We start from the raw sequence: 24,591 nt of genomic DNA, 5'->3' as shown, positions 1-24,591 counted from the left end.
ACCCCCATTTCTTGGAAGATGATTTATCAATCATTTATTTTTTCCTCTCCTTTTGCTAATATACATCAAAGACTTGATCCGACTGTCTGGCATCATACTTCTTTGTAGAACTGGAAGGGTCTTCCCCCCCACCCCCCCATGTTTCCAACTATCTTGTGTCTGGGGTGAAAAATGAGCAGGTAGATGGACACACAGAGGCAGGTGGGGGGGGAGGCATATAATTTGTGCTGATACTGCTTTCACAGAACTTACCATCATGTCATCTAGTGCATTTCATCTTTACTTAATAAAGTCTGTGCTCAGGTAACAATTACAGAACTAAATTTGATTTCCAATTACAACATTGTAGGATTGGCTACGTAAAGTCTGTGCTAGAAGTTACTAGAACACAGTGATAATCTACAAGTGTATTTTAGCAATACCTTTCTTCAATAAATTTGCACTTTTCTCCAGTGCTCCAAGGTGTGGCTAGTTATCAGACAACTCCAGTCTTCAGGTGTGGTGTTAAAGATGGCAAATCTTACTGAGAGCCCAGCAGTGCTCGGTGGTGCTATACAGCTTTGAATCATAGTCTGCATCAAGATTGATTACTGACACTTCATAAAAAGTCCCAGTTCTGATTCTTCTGATTCTAAGCACAGACTCTGAAGGAAATACTGTGTCCTTTAGTCAAAGAAATTGGTTATGTGAAGCATATCTTTGAGATAGATTTTTTTAAACCAACTTTGTTCATCATTAGTTTTCCCATCCATATAATAAGCTCTGTTCTAGATTTATCCCTAAAGGCCAAATATTATTACCATTATGTAGACCCAATGTTCCTTTTATGATGAGAAAGTTTCCTTAAGGAGAAGATCGTTTTGCAACATTCTGGAAGTCAGACTCCATATTAGCTCTTCCAAAGAAGAAAACTACCCACAAAAATGCTTATCTTGTGAACTTTGTCTGTTTTTTATTTTTTTTAAACTCAGTTGTTCCAGTGAAACACAGCTGTTTCAGTGGGTGGAAAGTGATGATGTGTCCACAGAACAAGAAATGGTGGTGAAAAGCCTAGCCAGTGGTTTAAACTAAAGAAGTGGACACAAGCCAGTAGAGGATTTACGTAACTTCATCGCCTTTTGTACTTGATACTAATTCCTTTCTTTGTGGTTTATAGCATTTTGAATTTTTTTTTTTTTTTTTAATACTGATATAGACTTAACGATAGAGAGAATAACTGCCTGGTTTAGTTTATTTGACTAACAGTTTATAGAAATCAGAAACAGATAGCAAGCTGTATTACTCAGCATGAAATGTTCCAGTTCTGAGAAAAGAAAACCACTCGTTCATCTGTTTAACAACAGTTATCCAGTCCTGCTTTTCAGGAACACCCAAAACCCGTCCTCAACCTCTTCAGTGTTTGGAATATGCAAAGAATGCAAGACTGAGCCTGGAGCTGGTGAATTCTCCCTTTTAATTTCCTTACTTCCATGTTTGTAGATTTACCCAAGTTCAGCCAAATTCTACTTTCTGTGACACTCATTCAAATCCCGGTTAACTCCAAAAGTCTTGTTCAGGATTTACACTAGTGTCCCTGAAGGAATAAATTGGTCCAATAATATTTCAATCATAAGTAAAAAAAAAAAAACCAACACACCAAAACCTAAATAGAACATTAAGACTTAAAGTCATTGCATTTGTGGATTCAAAAGAATTAGTCACATAGAGATCCCTGAGAGATCTGAGATCTGAGACCTCAGATTCTTCAACCAAGTGTTTATTTTAGTTTTTAGGATTTTTGTCCAACATGTAGTTAATTTGCTGGCCCATTCCTGAAAATGTAAGGCTTCCCATTACAGATAACCTGGGGTTTAGCAAGCTATAATTTTGCAAATGCTACATTTTAATCTGCATACCTTTTTCCTGCCAATTCTTTCCTTCATGCCTATGTGGTCTGACTTGATTCCAGAAGAAAAATCAGGATTGTATTATTTTCAGAGATTACATATCTTTTTTTTTTCCCCAAAGTTGGCCAGGATGCTATTGTTTTCTCCTGTGTTATGTGTGAGTGCAGTATCATCCACCACCCTAAAATATTGTGTCATTTGGAATCCTGTTGTATAAGTAGTGAACCCTTTCTGTATTGCCCCTAAGAACTTTTTATAAAGAATCAAACCTCTAGGGATATGGAAAACCCCCCATCTTTTTAACAAATATATTTGAGATGGGTTTATATTTATCTGAACTCCTAGGATCTGGATAATTCTTCTGAGTTTCATAAAATATCTTAAAATAACTTTTTTTTTAATCTCTCAGATCAACTGGCATTTGAGTTTTTCCAACTAGTTTAAGAGTTCTTTACTTTATCCTGTCAACATTAGGAGTCTTTATTAAGAAAGCTTCTGTCTAATTTTTCTTCAGAGGAACTTTTTTTGGAGGACCTTATTCTTTTATGGTCAGGTTTTCCTAGTAGACACTTATTGCATAAATCTTCTTGCTTTGATGGTTAGTGATGCAAGAAATCATGATGTAGCTTTGAGGTTCAACCACTTCCTGTTCTTCCAGGACTATGTTCTAAAATGCAACCAGAACTTTTAAATTATTTCATTACAGGCATCTGTATTCCTTGAGAAAATTCATAACTTGCTAGGTTGCAGGAATTTGGTAGGCTATAGAAGTGCAAAATATGTCTGCATTTCTGTGTTCATTTGTTGGTACTGGAAAAGGGCATGGATGTGCTCCAACCTAATAACTATCTAGAACTCAAACAAATATTTCAGGTTCTGGTTTTGCAGTAGCCAGAAATTTGACTTGTAATAACTACCCACAGTTGCTCACAACTCTTTCCTTAAATATTAGTTGTTGGATTTGGTGTTCCTTGTGAATCCATTCATTGTTGGGGGAAAAAGCAGGATTGACTCACCTGGAGACAAGAACTTACTTAATGTGCAAATGCATCACAGATGGGTCTACAATGATGACTACTGGAGGAATGGTATTTAGGGATATGAAAGCAGCTAAATTCTTGTTAGCTGAAAATAACAACTCTATACTTTACGAACACAGATTCATTTCAGTTGGGCTTCTCAAGAAACATTCATTGATGAAGTGTGTGTCAGACAAGAACTAAACTAGATTTGCAAAAATCAACATATGTGAAAAGTATATTGATCATTGTTGAATAGCTTTTATCTGGTTAGTCGTAAAGTATTTACACTTACCTGTAATTACTTAATCTTTCTTCACCTGAATTGAACATATTTTTAAAGCTTTTATCCAAGGATGTGAGTTATGATACTATAGCAGCAGTGTGCATCTGACAAGAGAATATGGAGCTAGTGTAACTTGTACAATAATTTGCAATATTTCTGTTTTTCTAGAAAAGCTGTCCTTTTTAAGAACTTTCAGATAACCTCCTAAGAGCCCTTTCAATGGGAATTATCCTGCTTTTATATAACGTACAGTAGTATTTTATTTTGTATGAGATGGTATAAAATCACCTGTTCTTCAGTCAAAGCTTCCACCAAAATTGGGTTTTTTATTGAGAATTAATTACTGTGAGATGTGGATAAAAGGTCAATTGATATGGTCCTGAATAATTGAGACAACCTTTCTGAGAGATAAGTAAACAGTTTTATTTCTTTATTTTACTCTTGCAGGAATAAGGCAGACACGATAAATACAGTGGATGGCCAAGACAGAGTTGCAGATTAGGGATTTCTTGATGCTCGAGTTAAGTGCATTAAATTGTATCAAGTGGAAGTAGAAACTGTGCAGTGCCAGCTTAAGCCTAGACTAGATCCCATGCTTCCCAATGCTTCACGTTAATTAAAATCTCTCAAAGTAGTAGCTGTACACATTGTGTTTAGTTACACAGATTCTATGAAGCGTTAAAAAAGTTGAAGACTATTAATGGCTTTATATTTAAAACTCATTAACCATTACCCTATTGACAGCTAAATAGAGTTTCTCAGCACTCCTCTGGGCCAGTGCCCCTTCATTCTGCCATGGAAAACCAGAAATGTTAGTTGGCTCAGCTAAAAATGTTTGGAAATGCTGGCAGTATCATTGGGTGAGACAATGTGGATGCCTGCTCACTAAAGCAGATCTGGACAAACTATAGATATTGCCACTTTTCAGAATGTAAAATAGTATTTTTTTGTCAAAATACTTGTTTAAAGTTTTATTCACTGCCAGAAGATTTTTTTTTTTTTATTGTAATCTGGTAAAACTGTGTGTGTTGTTAGAACCAGAATTCTGAAAAAGCTCCTTCAGAGTTGAGTCTTTTTATAAATTGATAAATACAGCTTCTTTCTCAAAATGGTAAGGTTTATAATTCATTGCCTGAATCTTGACCCAATGTAGTGTGAATTGTGGCTTCATCAAATGAAAGTAGACCACTGAGGAACTTTGAAGAGAAATTTTGCAATATCACAGCATTGCCTGTTTCCAAATAAATCTTGGCAGCTTCTGATGAATTTTCTTTGAGATCTGATGAACAGAAGGCTTAAAGTACAATCCATGAAGCACATATGTAGTGAGAAAGCTATTTTGTCACAGACACCCTTGAGTAAAATCCTTAGAACACCACCAGGTCCAAATCAGCCTCTCTGGTTTTGTGTTGACTTATAGCACATAAACCTTTCTGTTAAACATCAATCAAACAAAAAGCAAAAATATGTGCAGATTGGACTAAATAATGGTCTCTGAATTATAAATGATTATGATTCATATATGACCTGGAGATTCTTTTGATGCCTGAAGAATAATACTGTTTAAACAAAGGTTAGTTTAAAAAACAAACCAAAAATAAACAAATTGAAACCCCTTCTTCTCTAGCATGTTCCATCTGTCCTAACCAGTTGCTATAATGTAAAAAAAAAAGTTGAAATCATGCATCTTTTATTATTTTCAGTTCATTAACATTTACAGGAAGCTCCAGTAATCGGGATCTACAAGAAAGGTTGTTTGCAGCCACGCTCAGAAGGAACTAACTTCTGTTCACCTAGAACTGAAATATTCTTCTGCCTTTATTTTGTGGGCTTTTTGTTTTCATTTCAGTGGGTGATCTGCATGTTATAAATAAATTTACCAAAGTAGTGCTGAACTAAGCAGAGAGTATTATAAATAATCCCACTGAAGGAAAACATGAGCTGACAAGACATATTCGAGTCATTGGCTATGTATGTCCTTATCTTCTCACATTCTTCTTTTTGTATTTCCTTAGATCATAGATGAAGAAGAAACGCAGTTCATGAGTAATTGTCCTGTTGCTGTTACTGAGAGCACACCAAGAAGAAGGACACGTATTCAAGTGTTTTGGACGGCTCCTCCTACTGGTACAGGCTGTGTAATTCTGAAGTAAGTATTTTAAAGCATGCTAAACTAAGCATTAAAGTAAAATTCAGTTAATAATAAATCTAATATTTATTAGATTAAGAACTACTGGAGTTCTCAGATGCTTTTTTCTCCTTTGATACAGTTGACCAAGGATAGTTCTACTTGCACAGTTAAATGTTAGCATCTTAAAGCCTAAGTGTTTAAAAGTTACTCCAAGCCTTCAGTAACCATTGAATTGGTAACCCTAATTGAACTTGGTAGGTTCTCAGCCATTTATTTTGCCTAAAAATCTAAAAATTTTTATTCTTTAAGATCAAAATTGCATCCATCTGGTTGAGATTTGGGTGAAAAACATGATCTTAGTTGAGATGAATAATAGGAACGTTCTGTAGAGTCAGGATTTTCTAAATGGACCTTTATCAGTAAAACCAGATTTATTTGTTTAAAGCTGAATGCTTTCATTTTAGAACTGGTGATCTTTTGCTGATATTTGCCAATTATTTCTACAGTCTATTTCTAAAGCATGTGTATTCATGCTTTTTCCACAATAAACAAAGGTAAGATTATGTAGGTGCACTTTGCTTTAGGGTCACTCATTTGCCTGTAGAAACCTTAAGTCAGTTCTTACTATGAAGAGTATCGGAGGAAACTGCCAGAGAAACGTTTTCCTCTCTCCTAAGATTTTGCTTGTCATATTTAATAGGTCAAATTGCAGATTGGTCAAATTGGTCAAATATGCATGGACAACTGGGATTTTTTTGCTTGCTTTGAATCTGTGTCTGGGATAAGCCTTTGCAATTGCTAAGATATGCCCTGCAGTAGACCAAAGAATTTCAAAGAGTCTTACCAGTACTGGGGATGCCTTCAGAGACACAAAACACCTCTAGGCTTTTAAGGAGATGCTAGCACAAAGGTTGGGCTGAAGGTAGTTCAGGCCAATTCAGGAAAATGTGTTGTTAAAATTGCAACTGATTTCTGAACAGGCAGCAAAACTGGTCCACGGCTGCCCTCCTCTCACCCTGTGCTTCACTTCCTTCTCCTTTGGCTGATTGGCACAGGATATAAACACCCTCTTCTTCCACATCTGTGAGGGTGATCTAGCCCCAACCCTGACATGGGCTGTGGAACAGTCTCAGGTCTTTGGCAGTGCACTTCTACCTGCTGCCTCTTGATATCAGTAAAAGAGTTTTGTTTAAGATCATCTGTTTTACTGCGCACCAAAGCAGTTCAAGAATACACTTACAGTCTTTTCTTAAGCCAAGGACAGAGAAGCGTACGTTGGACTGCAGCAAAACTGTGAAGCCTGCTGCTTGCTGGGTGGCCAGACAGGTTGTGTGTTAAAGATTATGTATGGAATTTTTCAGGAAGCAATCAAGAAGATCCTTTCAGTGTTGCTAAGCTGTTTATCAGTAAAGCTATTTGGTTTTCCCCTCAGGACTGCCTCCCTCTTAGTTGTATAACAAATATTGCTTGAGGCACTTACTACTTCAGTAGTGTAATAATAAAGTGATAATGTTTTATACACCCTATTAAAGAGATGAGATTTAAAGTTTAATCCAGTAATGATATGCAACAACTCAAGTTGATGATGGATTTTTTTTTTTTTTCATTACTGCCCTAAGTAGAATTGCCATTACAAAAAAAAAAAATTAACCAAGACCTATACTTTTCTCACTGAAACATAAACTTCTGTGGCTGAAGTTGATTCAGGGGCCTGCCTGGGTGTTGTCAGCAAAGGAATGTAGTAAAGTACCACCAACTGCGGGAACCTTGATAAATGTTTCTTCTTTCTCCTCTCTGCTGGTCAAATCATGCTGGATGTTCAACACTCTCTGATTTTTACACTGTGAAGTACTCGCATTAATACAGAAAACTCAAGAGAGGCTCCAAAAAGTAACACAGTCAGAACTGCAGTTCTGATGTTATACACACAAAAGTATGAAATTGTTGCTGTCTTAAAGAATGTATAGATTAAATCAGCAGCATACAACCTTCTCAGACTGCTGGTTGTACATCAGTAGTGCCAACAAAACTATGAAGTGCTAATATAGAGTTAGATTAGCTGACTGGCACCAGTTCCCATAATCTGTTTGGGCAGCTAAAAGAACATCTTAGAAATTGAAGTTTATGGGGAAAGGAAAAATCTTTGGTGTTATAACTGCTTATTCACAGTGTGCGCGGGTATCTTAGATGTGTATGTGCTGGTGAAAGTGAAAGGAAGTTGTTAAGTACTTTCCAGTAAAAATTATGTGAAAAATACAAGCTTGCTCCCAATGGTTGCTTTATTGACCTCAGAGGGTAGGTAACGACTCCATTCCCCAGGACATTTCAAAGAAAGAATGAAACAGTCAGCATTATGAGGAGTTGCTGATGCCAGAAATTAACATCATAATGTGGCATTTGTTTGTGCTGCAGTGCAGTCCTCCATGGCACGGTACATAGCAATCACCGATGTAATTTTGGCATTAACAACACTTACATTTTTTCTTCTGTATGTAAAGCTTTGACCACATCTGAATTAGAGTTTACAGTCAGCATTCTTTATAAACCTTATTTATGGTCAGCTCCCATAGAATAGCATAGAAATGTTGGACGCAATTTTCAAAATTATTCTGTCATTTGTGAGAGCTTTAATGATATAATAAAAACAAAAGTCTAAAGGCAGTTGTTATTATTATAAATAGTTAAGTCCAAACTCATCATGGAAAAATTCTGAAACCTTGAACTTTAGAGGAAAAAAAGCCCTCTGTATTTTTCTTTTTTTCATGCGTGGTGGAGTGCAAATAGTTTTTTATTATCAATACATATCTGTTTCAGTCCTTGGAGACTATGTGATCATTTTCTTTTAGAATTTGCAAAACAGAACAGCAGCATTTTGGAGCCTGTTCTGAATCATAAAGATATACTTCTTCCTTCTTCCTAAACATAGCTGATCCATAAAAACATATTATTGTTTTAGTGTCAAATATTGGGGTTTTTTAGGTTTATAATGGTATAATTAAGTATAGAGGCTTCCAGGAAGTTTTCCTTGGACTAGTGCTGAGGTTTGGGAACATTTTTTTTTCTTTCATGGTTTGTTAAGTCTGACACCTTTGATAGAAACCCTTGATTGCCCACATTTAGCAAGTAGTCTTCTCAACACTTTCTAGGCATAGTGCGTGTGATCAGTTTGGTTGTGAACAAGCACAAAATGACACAGACGAATGGTAGTCTGTAGTTTCCAGGTTCAGCAAGGGATGCTAAATCTTTTGGCATGAGCACATACGTGTGTAATGCTAGCTTTCTGGGTGACTGCAAAATACAAAGTTTAGGAGAATTAACATATATTTGAATTCGACTTATCATCACTACTTAGCTTTCTAAAGCATCTTTCTGTGTGAAAACTTAGAATTGGGGAAAAAAAAAGAGGGAGATGGATTAACATATGATGCTGCACTGTAATTGCTTAGTCGGGAACAATTCATCCATTCTCCTCGTTCCCACTAAGTGATCACAGTGAACTAGCCGAACGGTTCGAATCCTTCCAGGCTCTTTATTGAAACTGCCAGTGTACTGAGTGTACTTCCGGGATGCCAACAGTAGCTGAGGCTCTGTTTGCCCAAGTGTTTAAGCCTATGCTTGAGTCTCACTGAAGACACAAGACAGAAGACTTTGCTTAGGTGTTACGCATTGCTTGGGATACCCTCAAGCTTTAAGCCCTCTTTCTACTTGCCCGATGTATGCTAGGAACACTGTGCAGCTAAATCCAATTATAGGAAGGTACACAGACTCCAGCATACCAGCTCTTAAAATGATTTCTGCAGATGGATGAAATGGAGGAACAGCATATCACTTTGGGGATGGCCCCAGACACTGCAAGACGATTTTAAGCACCTTGATTTTTAGAATGACCTAATGGAAATGGAATGCACCGTCGGCTGCCAGATAGTGTAGTCGGCCTCATCACAGCACTAGGTACTTCAATAGAAAGTTTTGCTATGTGGAACAAAGTTGTTATAAAAAGATAAATCAACAGAATGCACTTGGATCTTACTCAGCAATAAGGATTCACTTGGCTGCCTCAGCATCTGTGCTAGCTTCAGAAGCTACCCAAATATCAGCATGGGCAGGAAAGTGCTTACAAAAATATCTTTCTTGCTTCTCTGGTTAAAGATATCTATTTGGACCACTCTGAGCTGTCATGCTGTGTGCAGTCTACTTGTTTTCTTGTTCACAATGCAACATTTAATCTTTCTATCCCTATTTACTTTCCCTTGTTCCTTGTGATTGATAGGACACTAAGGTGCCATGTGGCAATATGAGAGGACCAGGTAGTTTCCTTCATCTTCTGATAAAAATTTCTGTTCTAAAACTTATTTACTAGATTTCTGGGCTCTTCAGAATGCATATGCTTTCTAGAATCTTAGAAAACCTACTGTTAGAACTTTCTTGAGAGATATCTATAATTATTTTTGCTATGTGCAATTTATATAAAAACTAATTATATAGACAATTGAGCAGTGACAGAAGCTGGTGGTGTTTATATCATCATGCGGAAGTGGAGAAATTTTCAGGGGTTTGAATCAGTCTGTTTTAATATTTTGTATAAGTGAGTCTGAAAACGGTTTTACCTTTTTTTTAAACTTTTTTCTGCATGTAAACTGTCATGCTTGGTTTAGTATGTTCTACTTTTCAGCAAAAGTAGAACAGCACCACGTGCCTTTTTTCTGTTTTAATATCTGACAGCTAATATTCAGAGGCTGTGCTTAATTCTATAAAAAAACAGCTAATGGAGATTTATCTGCTTTAACAAAGAAAGTCTTAAATATGGATTTCAGTAAATGATTTACAGCATTGACAAAAAAAAGGCAACAAATGTTTATTATAAGCTTCTTAGCAGTGATGGAGAATCACCTCTTTTAGGCTGTTTTTAGCCCCAGATTTCTAGATCCGACTGGTTAGTTGTACTCCTCAAGATAAAGTGTCTCTGTTCAACGTGGTACTGAACAGGCAGGTAAAGGTCTGACCCATGTAATTGATGGAAAATACAGAACAAAACAGTTTTCTGCAAGTACTTTTAGAATTTTGTAATATAAAACAAGAGTAAGGAAAATTTTGTAAGTTGTCTTAGCTTGTCACATATTAAAATTTCATGGTCGCGAGAATCTTGTTAATATCCAAACTGATTAAACCTGTCAGCGGGTGTAGATCTCATGAAGAGTCAAGTATTGCTAGATGGTAACTACCTTTTCCTCCTTTAGCATTTGGTGATTTTCACTGAGTCTGAGATTAATTGTTAATGTAGCAAATGATAGCCGCATGCAGATAAGTTATATTCAATTTACCATTTAGAAAAGAAACCACAGTTCTCTGGTTGGCTCATGGAATAAAGGAGTTCTCAGGCAATGGATGTGTCTTGTGCGGTAAATGTAACAAAAGTTCTTGCTGACAAGTTAGTTGTTTCTGCTATACTTATCATGCTTAAACAACCAATAAATTAAAATCTGGTATCTGTAAATAGCGTGTCTGTATTACTTGCAGAAATCTACTGTATTTATCATAATCTCTCTGCTGTTTGTTTCTGGAAACGTTTTCTGAGCCATCTTCAGGGAAATGTTTTATAATTTTTGAGGAAAAGTGTGAAACATTGTTTTTCTGCATACATAATTACCTTCATGATTTTAATTACATTGGTTTTTTGTATGTAGTCAAAAAAAGAGTAGAGGAATTTTAAAGAATTGCGGTCTTCCAAATATTTAGTATATCAAGTATGTATTGGCAAAGACTTTTAGGTAGTTGTTCTATTGTAGCAAAGCTATCATACCTACAAGGACAATTTCAATTCTAGTCCATGGGTCTATGCCTTGGATATAATACTCAGTTTCCAACCTCCGCGTGGATTCTGGCAGTCCTCTTGCTCTCGAGCCTTCAAAACTCTGAGGGTGAATGAACTCCAGCTAGAGCTTTTTGAACATGTACTTTTTGATTTCTTGTAACCTCAAGCATTCAGGTTACTTGGCATCTCATGCTGACTAAACACTACACTGAAATGTAATGTTGGAAAGACCAAAAGAAGAACCAAATGCAAAGGAACCAAATGTCACAAAACCCCATGAGTTCATAACTACATATACATACTGAAACTGTCTTGATATGCAGCCAAATCTCTTCTCTACACTCAAAACTCATGGTGAGATCCAACCAGGGCATCCTTGGGCCAGAAACAGAGCAAAAGGCATCTGGATAACAAAACCCACAAAACACAAGAGCAGCTCTGTGGTCTGTAAATATGTGACCAACTTATTAACACTGCATTAAGAAAAGTGTTTATCAGAAATGCCAAATTGAAATGGTCAGAATTAAATGCATTTCAGAATTAATCTCTCTTGCTAAAAGTGTTGATATTATGATTCTCTATCACAAAAAGAAGTTGCACAAATTTATGTCCTACCAGAAAGAAATTCCAGTTGTCAGTGAGCTACAGAGTGGGTCTGCGTCAGTGCTGCTTCTGAAATTACTGCCAGCCATATAAAAGGAACATCCGATAGATGATCACAGACTTGAACTTAAAAACAGTAAAGAAAAAAGAATGGTGTACAGTTACAGCTGACAAATTTGTGTATTACTTTTCCTCATCATACGAATTCCTCATCAGTATCTATGAGGTGGCAGAGGGGGAAGTGGGGCAAGGTTTTAAGTTATTCAGGTTACTAGACTAAGGTGATTAAGCAGTATAAGTAGATTCTTTGCTCCTTTCTGATGCTGTCACCGCTAAAACATTTTTTTTCATTGCTAGGCTGTACTTACCCCAATATGTGCAATTTTCCTTGATTTGTCAGGATACTTACCTGAGTAATATATAGCTCAAGTCTTTTTCCATATGCTTAATTGAGTGTTTCTTTAAATGCTTTACATGGGATGTATTCTTTAAATGTATCCTGTTTGTTACAAAACATGAAGTATGATGATTTTTACATGCTCTTTTAGGATTCCTGAATACTTGTGGGTTGTATTTCTTGAAAAAGAGATTCGTGCATTTGTACTTACTGAAAAATCACACTGTTTATTTTGAAGCAGATGAGCTGCTAGTACATAGTTGAAGAGCTATGAGGAGTTCGCTACAAAATTATGCCTCTAAATATTCAAAGTGTAAAAACAAACAACAAAAAAATCCCTGCTTGTTTGAATTGGATATTAAGCTTGCTATTCACTTTTCCATTTATCCTTTCAGTCTTCCTGTGCGATTATCCAGATACTTACATGTCAACAGTTTTACCTGACTGTTTATTAGAATACTAATACTGGAGCAATTGAGCACAGTTATAAAGCATTTACTGAAAACTTTCCATTATGACTAAATATAATGGCCAAGAAAAAATAGAGAACAGTCTGCCTTTCTTGCTTAGCAAGAGCTCTCAGTAACAATTATATGCTGTTTATGGAAAAATAGCAGATAACAGTTCTCATATTATAAATAACATATTGATTTTTCCCAGTAGAATTAATGAGTCTTCTGCATGCAGAGAAATGATCAAAATTCCTGTACTAATAGTTTAAAAAAAAAAATAATCTGTATCTTCCAGTTAACTACCACATGACAACAGCAGTAGCTTCTGAGCTTCATTTTTGATAGAGATAATAGCAGTATAGATTAATATATCTTTGTGCATAGCTTAAAATATTTTATGTAGACACTTTATGTATTTCTACACAATTAAGATAGCAATCTAAGCTATCTCTACACATCCTAACAGTCCTTAGAACAAATACACCTTTGATATATAGAAAATGTACTAATTTTCCGTGTGAGATTCTTCTGACCTGCTTTCATTTTTCCCCATTCTTCAGCTTTAGGAGTTGATGTAACAGAAATGTGCACAGCTTTAAATGGCTAGGGACATGGATTGGAAGTGAGTAGATTTGGGTCCATTCCTGTCTTTCACACTGGGTTGTCATATACAGCCCAACTCATTTTTCAATGCCTCTGTTTTCTCAAAAGCAACTCCTTATAAACACTGCAAGATAAAAAAGACTATATGTTAGTATTGCACTATTCTAATTCCTTAAAAATAATTTAAATGTTTTCTTCGTCCAGCTTTTTGTTTTTTTAAACAAAACAAATAGGACAAAAATATAAACTTTGCAATGTTACTAACTTACAGCCCTGTATTTCATTTTTTAGGCTAAACACCCACAGAGAGTTTACTTGTATTATGAAGGAAAAATAGCCTTCTGCATTTCTATACAGCTTCTATATTTATAGCAGCTCTAATATTAGATTGTAAAAATGCATATTTGCATTTTAATATATACAGTAGCAGCCCCCTGGATCTACTGACTAAACACACTTACATTTGAAACAAAAATCCGTTTCACTTTCTCACAGATATAGTATTTTTTCTTTAACTTCACAATGGGAGCACGTGAATTTGGAAAGTGTTGTAAATGGATTTTCTTGTAATTTTATGTTCTTCTGAATAATCTTTTTTACAGCACAATTAATATTGTAATCCCATAAAATCTAGCTGGATTCATTCATATGTTGTTTTGTTTGGAAAGGCATAGTGTTGCAAAGCAGCTTAACGGTTTTGCTACTGAAAGATGGGGTTATTCCTTGAGGAGTGCAAAGCAATCAAAAAACAATGTGGGGAAAAAAAAAACAGAGTAAGGAGAGGATGATGGTCTTTCCTCTAGTGGTAGGGGGAATATAGTTATGGCTTTATTATGAAAGATTTAAGACATGTAAGGAGGGAAGTTCTCTGAAGTATCTTGCACTGGAATCTGATTTTGCCTGAGTTTTGCTCCCAATAAGTGCGGAAATAAAGCAGTAAACTCTGATTTCTTTCTGGCTAAGTCTCTAGCAGCGTCTGTATTTTCAAAAAATTCAAGTAGTGGGATAAAAAAAAAAAAAGACTCCATAATTTTCTTGTTGTTTGCTGTTTGTAAATGAAAATCATTGTTAATTTAGGAGCCCGACAGCTGTAGAACATTTGCCATTAGGCAGCAGCTGTCAGTAGCACTCCAGTTTATTTTACAAACAGATGTTTAATTTGACTTCAATGCCATTGTCAATTTTTGAGGGAAAACAAAGAGAGGAAAGGAACAGAAATAATCATGATAGTCATAATTTGATTTCCTTTCAAAACATCAAGCAGAGTCACTATTGATGACATCAAAAGTGTTTTCATTTTTTATTACTGAATGTTTTAAATCAGTTTTTTTTAAAACCGCGTGAACTGAAATTAAGCTTTCTCAATGCATGGTAACTCATGTTAAGGAAGTGATTTGTCTTATGTCAGGAACTGAAGGCATTATTTTAATGTAGTATGCTACATTTTTAAAATATGTATTTCATTTATGAATCAAAATGTCATACTATTTCTACAGTTTACAGATAAAGAGATTTTTGTCTCTATATTAAAATCAGGGCACCAGTGGGCCCACTGTCATACAAACATAACGTTTACTGTAGTATAATAGTACTCTCATTTCACATCAACAAAAGTGAAGGGCAAATTGGGTCCGGTAATGGTGAAATGAGATAATGAAAAAGCTAAGTGTTGGAATATGGTTCATTTTTAATTTTAGTAACCAATCACTTTATCCAGTATGTGCCCAGTGACTAGGAGGCTTTAATTAAATTTGCTGTTAGAATATCTTGGCAAGATTCTCCGTTATTCAAAATGTCTATAGACCCAGACAAGGCAGTTGAAGTTAGCAGTATATAGTCTCAATCCTACAACACTTTGGCAATTCTTACATCTTACAAAGTCTAGTTTAAATTAGTCATAAAGATGGCACATCTTACTGGTCATTTGCTCCTTCGTAATACAATCTATTCAAGTATTTCAAGACTGTGTGTTTCTATGACAGTATATAAGTAAACCTGAAGTTAAATTTAAGAAGCTATACTGGGTGTGCTGTTTTGTATGAAATTTTCTGTGTTAGCTAAATTTTTCTAGCATGCGGAGTTCAATATTTGCTGAACTGTGCATGCCCACAAAAATCTAGAACAGCTCTGCATAGCACATTTTACAGTTAAAATTTCAAGCACAGCTATATTTCAGTATGAAAGGCAAATGGCTGAATTAACAAAGTGTCAGATTCTGCCATCCTTCTATTGAATAGTATTTACATTCTCATGTGGATTTAAATATATTAACTGGAGACTCTCTAAGAGTGATGTATTATATAAATAAGGGTCTCAGAACCTGAACATGGTATTTATCTTGATTCTTTTTTTCATATGAAGCACCACAAAATCAATTCTGATTTGTTTCCTTAAAGGAGCAGCTACATGTATTATTGCAATTCTTTAGAAATAATGAAAGGAAAAAGACACCTAGGAAAGGAATTGTTCTTCATGTAAACTGACTGTGACTTGATTCTTGTTGTCTTTCTACTTATCTGGTTTGACAATTTTTTGAAGGGATTTGTGAAAGGGTTGAAATATTAAATTCAACCAATAATTGGGTAGGCCATGCTTTTCTTTTCCCTGCAGTAATTAGGTACCCACTTTTTCTATCTTTTCTGCTTCATTAGATATGCATTAAGTATCTTTGCTATCTGAACAGCAGCAGTCCGCTTTTTGCACTGCTTTCCTGAAGAAATGGATTTGTTGCTCAGTCAGTTCACCACTTCAGCAAAATGTCGTTTAAAGTCTTGCAATGCACCAGAAAGCACACTTGATTTCTTTAATGGTTTCTGGGTTTTCATTTGCTGCAGAAAGGATAGAGTTGCAGACATAGGGGCCTGCGTCTAGAGAAGGAGTCAGCTCTGTTCGTTAGGAGGATAATGAGCTTGATGCTCGCTCTCTGCACAGACAGTGCATGTAGCCTGGTGATACCCTTAATGTGTACCAACAACTCATTTAAGTTCTACAGATTTCCTATCATAATGTTTCTTCCCATAGATTTCTCTGAAAATGGAATATATGCTTGTTCCGTACATAGAAAAAAAGGTGTGCTCTCTCATGCCACGATTGCCTTGCAATTATTTGCTGAAGTAAAGATGTGATGAGACAAGGAACTCATACAAAATAGAAAAATGTTCCACGCTGCAAAGTTGATGCCATGTATTGAGGTACCACCACTTCATGAGGGTTCATAAAGAAATTCTCTTGTTCATCACAGTTACTTTAGATAACAAGTACTAATGAGCAGGCATTTATTTAATTTCTCTGAGTAAATCATGGACAAAGCGTTGTCTTCAATATAGTGAAGAAACACAAATAACTCTTTATTCTTGCCAGTTTTATAGTAGTAGTCTATATTTCTGCCACACATAGTTCTACTCACAAAGTACTAAATATGTTCAGGCGAGTAAATAAAATAAAGCTAAACTCATGAAGAGGAGGCAAATTTCACAGATACTCAGATATGTGTTTTCTGCATTGTCTTCATTGGTAAGCAACTTGGCTCAGCAAGAATAAAGTTTTAAGTGCTGTCCTTTATAATTTTCTAGTTTTCCAGTGGCTACTCATGCATCAGAAGAAATTCAGGCTGTGATTCTTTTCTGATTAAGTGAAACTGAAGTTGGTAATTGATTTCAGTAGAAGGTCAGTCAGTTCTCGATAAAGTGCCATCTTGCAATCAACAGCAGCAAAAGATTGCAGGGCACATCTAGGTTTTCAAAACACCCTTAACATCAGTGTATCTGATAATTTTATGTTTTTAATTTTCAACGCATGTATTTTTTCTGTCTCCTTTTCTGTGTAAATGCTTGGTGGGAGCAAATGACTGCCCGCTATAAAAAACAAAGTCAGATAGGTACTCCTTATGCTTCTGTCTTGAAGATCAGGAGATTTGTTTTCCTTGTTGCTTCAGTTTCAAAATCTAAACCAACTATTGGAAAAGTTCAAATTGCAGTGCTTGGGTGGCAATTTCAAAAAAATAATTGATTCACCTGTTTCCCATACACATATCTGAAGGAGCACCCCTGCTTTTCTCTACAATGCCTGATGCCTTGCTCTATTTCCTTCTGTATCTTTAATCATACTTTGTGTATCTCAATTATCCACGTTGAAACGTCTCCCTCTCAGAGTTTCTAATGAAGTTAAGAATCTAATAATTGCACTTTTGTTCCAAATAAAACTTGGTAGGGCTGTATTCCAGTTCCTAGTCTATGCTTCTCAAAGCTGCTAATATGAAGGGTAATTTGTCATCTTAATCCTTTCTATTACTACTTACTACTGTTCACAATGCTCCTTTAATAGTTCTATTCATGTGCTCTCCTTGTCCTCATGATTGAGGGAGATACAGACTGTGTAGCTTTTGCTTAATCCCTGATCCTTTAAGCATAGTTGTAATCACTTCCTCCATGAAATCATGACCTTTATCTGGGTCAACAAGACTTCAGGAGCCCCACAGAGGCAAAAGGCTTCTTGATGCTGTGGGTTTTTTCCCTCTCCCTGCTGCTATATGTTGTTTTATAGAAAAGGCTTAAAACCACCTTGAGAAGGCATCAGTCACTTCCAAGGATTTTCATTACCCTAGCCTGTTTTGGGGAGCTAATGTATATAATCTATATGTAATCACATCCACGGTCTGACAGGCCACTGCTGCAGCAAAGAGATATGACTAGACTTTGTTCTTGCCCTTCCTATGCATATCTTGGACAATTTTTGATCTATTTCCTAACACCTGTTTCTGTGCCTTTCAACACTGCTATTTCCTTAACCCTAAGAGTACTTTTCTGATTTTCATGTAGTGTGTTTAGCAATTCTTCTTTCTCCATTTACTTCCTTAGTCCTTTCGTTTCTGCTGTGCTCTAGTAACAACCATTGCTGTTTACCTCGTATGTCCCAGATCGTCTGCTGCTTTAGGTGCTGAATCTACCATATCATCCCATTCAGCTTCCCAATTCTTATTCCTTTGAGGCTTTAGATGCTTAATTCACAACTGATCACCATAGCAATTCCCGTGCTTATAAATCTCTTCTGCACCAATCCTTATTAAAAAATAGCTCTGTCACCCAGCCTTTACCTTCTCCTAACCTAGTCAAACATGCAATATCGTCTTCCTTTCACACAATAATCTGAATCAGGTAAAATCACAACAGACCTAGCCTTTTGTTGTCTTTAAACTTCAAGGATTACTGTAGTCTGTTTGCTGGGCTGACCCTGCTTACAATGTTCCTTGAATGTTGTCCCATTCAGGTTCAAGGCATGCATGCCCTGGACGCCATTTCCATCAATATACTTTGAAATTCCACCTGTGAACCAAAGGTGATTTGTGCTGTAGCTTTGTACTGAAATCCTTCAAAATCTTCCTCAATCCCATGTGTAGGTGTTGTTTGTAAATGATTGGGCATTGACCTTCTGTTCCCATGTTGATGAGGGCACAATAAAAGATATCAGGTTACTGAAAGTTTCTGAGGCTAATCTGTGGTTCGTTAATACTAATGTTCACAGAGCAATAGAAGTATTCGAAGCTCTGTGCTTCTTGTCAATGATCCTGGCAGAGTATACCTTAAAGGAGACATCTTATTTGCATCATGATAGGGGCAGTGCATGTGAATATTTCATTTTTGTATTGTCCGAGCAGCTGCTAAGCATTCCCAAACATAGACTGAAGAGCACAGCTCTGGTATTGCTATTTTTACGTATTCGTAGGTTACTGGGGCCAGCTTGGTTTTTTGATCTGTTGTAGCAAAACTGCTACTAGTGCTACTAGTATGGCAGCTAATCAGACACAAGAAGGTTGCATTGAATTTGGCATTTTTTAGGGCTGAAGCAGGAAGAGCAAAAACCCTGCTGTACAGCTTCCCTGCCATTGCGTTCTCCAAAAATCTGTGTAACAAAGTTTTGCAACAATGTTTGCTACAAATCCTTACTGCAACTAATTTTTGTAACCAGGACAATCGTATGAACTAGAGACACTACCCTAACACTGTCCTCAGCCACAAACTTGTTGCAGCAGATGTTGAACAAAGAGTAAGAGGGGAAGCTTGATGAAAACCTCCCGAATGCTGTAGAATACTTTCATGGACCAGTTTGATCATTCTTCGATAATTGTGTTGCATGAGCAGGGTGGTCTTTCAGCTATTTCTCATACACAGTTTGAATGTGCCTTCTTCCCATGCACTGTTCCTTCAGAACGAGGAAAGTGGAAAAGTTACAGATCTCAACCCTTTCATCTTTATTGGTCCTTTCTTTTCTTTCATTTCTCTGCACTCGTATCTTTCAGTGTAAACAACCAGTATCTCCTGGCATTAGCTGTCTGAATGTTCAGTAGCCTGCAGTCTCAGCTGTCAGCGAAAGCTCTTAGAAAAGCCAAAGTAGAAGAGATTCAGTTGTTACAGGTATTAATTCTTGAAAGCTGAAATGTGTGTCTCAGCTGCACTAAGGAATTGGCAAGTTTCTTCTGATGGCTCCAGATCCAGTTCCAGTGGATTTGTGGTGTCAGACTTAACCTTAAGTACTAAAGGTACTGCATCAAAATTAAACTTCCCTAGCCAAATACATTAATGATATTAAGGTCTCTTTTTAAGAAGTAATATGAAGCATTTTAATATCTAATCAAGTTAGCTTAGTTTCAATGGATGTTAATTTGATCTGTCACCCATTGTGGCACTTTAACCTTCAGGCTCCTATCAACTAAAATGAGGTGAAGATTTTTCTGGATCATAGAAAAAAAAAAACAACCATCAAATACTTCATTCCAATTTGGATTTCTGCTGCTGAATACCCAGTGATTGGTATCTTACAAGTGGGTGGACCTGGTTAGGATGTTGCTCTTGACATACAATTTTTGTCTGTACAAGCAAATAATTTACTTGTTAATATATAGCTTCCGTATATTGCTAGTTGACACCTCTTCCAAAACAATAGTTGGATTGTTTTGGAACAATAATCTAATCCCAATACTAAAGATTTGGAACAATTTTTCTGAAGTTTTGGGGAATTTTTTCAAGCTTCATTAACTGGACACTCATGCTGATGTTTAACTTTTACTTATTTTGCTTTTTTAATACCATATTTAAAAAAATGGGGTTTTTTTTATCGCCCCAACCTGGAATGAGGGAAGGTGAGGAAAGAGGGGAGGGGAGTATGTGTAGGATATAGAGATTAAAAGAAATATTGTAAAAGGGCAAATGTGCTTCTTACTGTGTCACGGCTGGCCACACTTGCTGTGCAATAATGGCAAAATCAACAGAGGTCAAGTAGTGGCAGCAGGGAACTTGAGGACTGGTGAAGAGTAGCACATGTGGGAGGGTTTGAAATGTGACCTTTGCCTGTGTGGTTTGTTTTCTGCCATGTCCTGGCATAGCAGGTAAAGCAGGCTACAGACTGAAAATTGGGGCATGGTTGCCTCTTTCTTTTCTTGCTTCTCTTGAACACCCAGATGAATCAAGTCTTTGAGTTCCCTGTGCAAATGGGCGAGTGTCATACAGGTTACATAGACCTTTTAAACAGAAATAAAACAATGCTTGATAAATTTTATTTTTTGTTTTCATTTTGATTTTAGGATTTGTTAGTTAATACACAAGTGCTTTGCATCAGTTCTTATCACAAGTTAGCTCAATTAATATGGTTATCAGGTAATATGACTTTGGGCTCACTAGCTTGATAAAAACTATACTCCCACATTTGATAGATTGTTTCCATCTACTACACAAAAACAGGACTTAGAATAACAAAATAAATATATCCTCCAACCATCCAGTCCTACCCAAACTTTTCTGACTTTTCTTTACGGTATAATTTAGAACGCTTAGTTTTGAAATTCAAGAAGATGGTACTTACTGCAAAAAATGGTAGCTAGCAAAATACCTGGTGAAGATACAGCCCATCAATAGCAATGAGCTTTAAGCAATGTGAAGTTTTCTCAAGAGTCCTAGACAAACTCATTCTTTCATCTTTCTTGCCTTTGGTGGTTTTTTTGTTTGGTTTTGGTTTTTTTTTTTCTTTTTGCGAGTAATGGGTGTAGTGTACATGTCAGAAATGATTTTGTCAGTATGAGTTTTTATCCTGAAGATTTTAGTTTTAATATTTATATCTTGTGACCATTCAAGCAAAGAACAGCGAGAGAGATTCTGAGGACAAATACAAGATAACAACATATATAATTCTTTTCCCTTAGAGCTTTTTGTTGTATTATATATGATGGCTAAATCAGTCCTTAAGTCACTGAGCTCCCATGTATGTGTGTGATGGTAGACCCGAGTAAGATATGAAGGACAAACAAAAGGATTTTGAAGGTAGAGCAAATTTGTAAGACAAGTTTAGCATACTTTTCTCTTGCTGTGGGGTTTCTCTCAATTATATTTTCTGACAGGATGGGTAAAATGTTGAAAAATAAAACTGAAGAATAATATTCTGGCATATATGTATGCACTGAATTTTTTGGAAGTGAGCAGCTTTTATTGTTTTTCATTTGACTAATCAATAGAGAAAAGGCACTCGTCCTGTGCAGGGATGTAAATGTTGAATTATGGCAACATTGATAATCCTCACATTAATATTACTGTGTTTTATCCAACATCAAATATCAAGTCTGGTTGGTTTGCTCAAATTGTGTTAACAACATACTTAAAAACAAACAAATGAACAAAACCAACAGAACAACAACAAAAAGTGCACCATCTGTATTAGCTCCTAAGTTAGGCATCAAGAATGAAAAAATTTCATGCAAGTTTTTAATAGTACTGACCTTTGTCAGTGATGGCTGGTGACAAAATTAGATTCTGGTGGATTAGATGGAGCTTGTTCTTTGGCGAGACTGAGCACAGTTTCCTAGTTGAAAATTATTTTGAAGAAGGTAGTTGTCAAATACCCTACCAGTGTAAAAATTGCTAGGCACCTAATGGCTAAAGGGTTGTATATGCTTCCAGAGGAATTTTAATTTATTTTTAATAAGAGTCTCCTAAATATTAGAAAGAGAAGTAAATGCTGTTGGTAAACTTCTGGGAGTTTGCACATTTCCTCACCTTGTAAGTGCTTGACAGAAACATAGGGATGTTTTTTTCTAAGTCAACACAGAAGGAAATAAAATGAGAACGTCCTAAATAATGCATTAGAATTACAAAATCCACTAGCACCAACAAAATTACAGTAGATGTAAATACGTGGTTTTCACCTTATTTCTATTGCTAAGGTAAATGGTACCTTTAGAAATTCTTTCTCTCCAAAAGACAACAAAACCAAACAAGCAAATGAACTTAATACCCTGTTAAGTATGATTGTTCTTGGTAGCTTTCAGGGGTGGGAAACAACTTATAATAATGTAATTAAATCAGTAAGGCATGGAATAATTAAGGAAAATAATTTTGATGGCTGGAAGGGTAAGACAAAGTTAACTCATAAGTAATATAGAGCAGAAAAAGTTTCTTGTCCGCAATCCAGTAGTTTATGATTATTTCTCAATATCCACGTGAAACTTAGGATATCCTCACTAGCTCTGGCAAAACCTGTTTTATTAAAATGTAACTCTAATATTATACTCAATGGTTTTGATGTAAGCTTAAAAAATGTCATAGGAACAATTCTTATAGATCCTCTTCCTTACTTCTTTTGTCACATCATTACACCCACAGAGGCAATTTAAAATAAGAGTCTTTCTGTTGATGCTAGGATTTGACAAAAAGAGTAAGGAAGATGATCTAAGGCTGTTTCTATGGAAGAAACTAAAAAAAAACCCCACAACTGTTTCTGGTATGACTTGGAGCATTCCCAAGGCTGCTCTGAATTTTTATGGTTTATGACATTTCCTGTTTGTTAATATCCCAAATGCAATTTATGTGACCTTGGTAGAGCTTTTCACAGCAGGATGGTACAATCATTGTGGAACTGTGCTGGAAAGGGACCTTCTTATTCCAGGAAAGTCTTTCAGGGCAGGTCTCACTCCCCTCATGCTCAGATGTGGTCTGACCAAACTGAGACGGGACAGATACTCTGACCTGCTTGTATCCAGCCTACAACATTCCGAAGAAGTATTGCCAAAGCAAATATTACAGAAGCTACTAGATATTCCTTGATTTTGCTGAGAGAACTACAAAATCAAAATAATAAGTAACACTTTTAGGAGGGGTTTTGTTTTTTTTTTTTTAAATAAAAACAGGTGCTGCTAGGTGTATATATGCCTGTAACATACAGTTTTGCTCCTCAGTTTGGTGATGGAAAAGCTTTAACACAAATCCAGAAGCATCACTTTGAACAAAATGAGAAACAAACAGATTTTTTGAGTCATATTTGTTTCCTTTTTCTTTTTTATTCCATGGTATGCTGACAGTCAAAGAGAGAAACAAGTCAATTAAAGATCCACTTAAATATGTTAATATGTGGGGAAAGCGTTCAGATCTCCCCTTCCCATAAAGTTCAGACAGCACTGGATGTTGGAAGTGGTGGGAAGGATTTATGCAGACTAAGCAGATGTGTACCTTGTCTAGATTCTTAAAAGCTTTCTTACCTCTCTGCAAAAGTTAGCCATTCCATTTTTAAGCTGTTTTTGTAAGCCTCAAAACTGAAGGAAAGAAGCTTTAGTCCAAATCAGAACTTTTATGGAGGAATAAAAATTATATTAAAAAAAAAAGAGGGAACAAAAGGTAGGGATAAAAACTAGGCAAATACACTGATCAGATGCTTTGGTCTGTCTTCAATCTAGAAGCTGATTATTAAAGCAATGACTATTTAAAAAATAATTTAATATTTTTTCTGTCTGAGTATTTGTAAAGCTGTGTGCCTGCTTTCAGTATTTATGCAGCCATCTAATACACTGATCCTGCTCTACTTGGTATCAATAACAAAACTCCCATTTAGATTATTGGCTCCATATATAATTTCAAACACAGCTGAAGAGACAATGACTCAAAAAGCTGTGAAGCTTTTGTTGTTAGCAAAGGAACTGTTCCCTTGACATTTCACAGTGACAAGCTAACTGCAGCAAAAAGAATAACGTGAGTACACTTCAGGCTTCAAACAACCTTTCTACGTTTTATTGCTAAAATAACTGCTTCTCAATTTAAATACTCACAATATCTTTGTTATCTGCAGATTTGGGAGCTCCTTTATCATGCAGCTGATGTCTTGTTTGTTTGGATTTTCTAAGTTTGTTTTTTTTTTTTTTTTTGAGTAAGCTTTGGAAAACCTGTTCTTTAAAATCATCTTTAAAGCACAGGATCATAGAATAATTTAGGTTGGAAGGGACCTCTGGAAGTCATTTAGTCCACCTGCCTGCTTGAAGTAGGTGTGGTTACATCAGGTAGGTTGAGTAAGTTGCTGAGGCATGGGTCTGATCAAGTTTTGAATATCTCCAGGGGTGGAGATTGCACAAACTGTCTAGGCAGCCTGTTCCA

The 24,591-nt window shown here is 36.1% G+C and overlaps 1 protein-coding gene across 1 annotated transcript in view; it reads left to right on the top strand.

The window, feature by feature from the left end:
• SPON1 (spondin 1, extracellular matrix protein) overlaps positions 1–24,591 on the top strand; it is a 205,922-nt gene that overhangs the window by 35,083 nt on the left and 146,248 nt on the right. The window contains exon 3 of the mRNA XM_009334496.1: positions 5,207–5,340. Within this exon, the coding sequence (XP_009332771.1) occupies positions 5,207–5,340 (134 nt within the window). The remainder of the gene's footprint in view (positions 1–5,206; positions 5,341–24,591) is intronic.

This window comes from Pygoscelis adeliae, unplaced genomic scaffold, assembly GCF_000699105.1.
Source record: "Pygoscelis adeliae isolate BGI_AS28 unplaced genomic scaffold, ASM69910v1 Scaffold171, whole genome shotgun sequence".
Classification (NCBI taxonomy): domain Eukaryota; kingdom Metazoa; phylum Chordata; class Aves; order Sphenisciformes; family Spheniscidae; genus Pygoscelis; species Pygoscelis adeliae.
The sequence above is the reverse complement of the archived record's forward strand: the minus strand, read 5'-3'. Positions and strand labels throughout refer to the sequence as shown.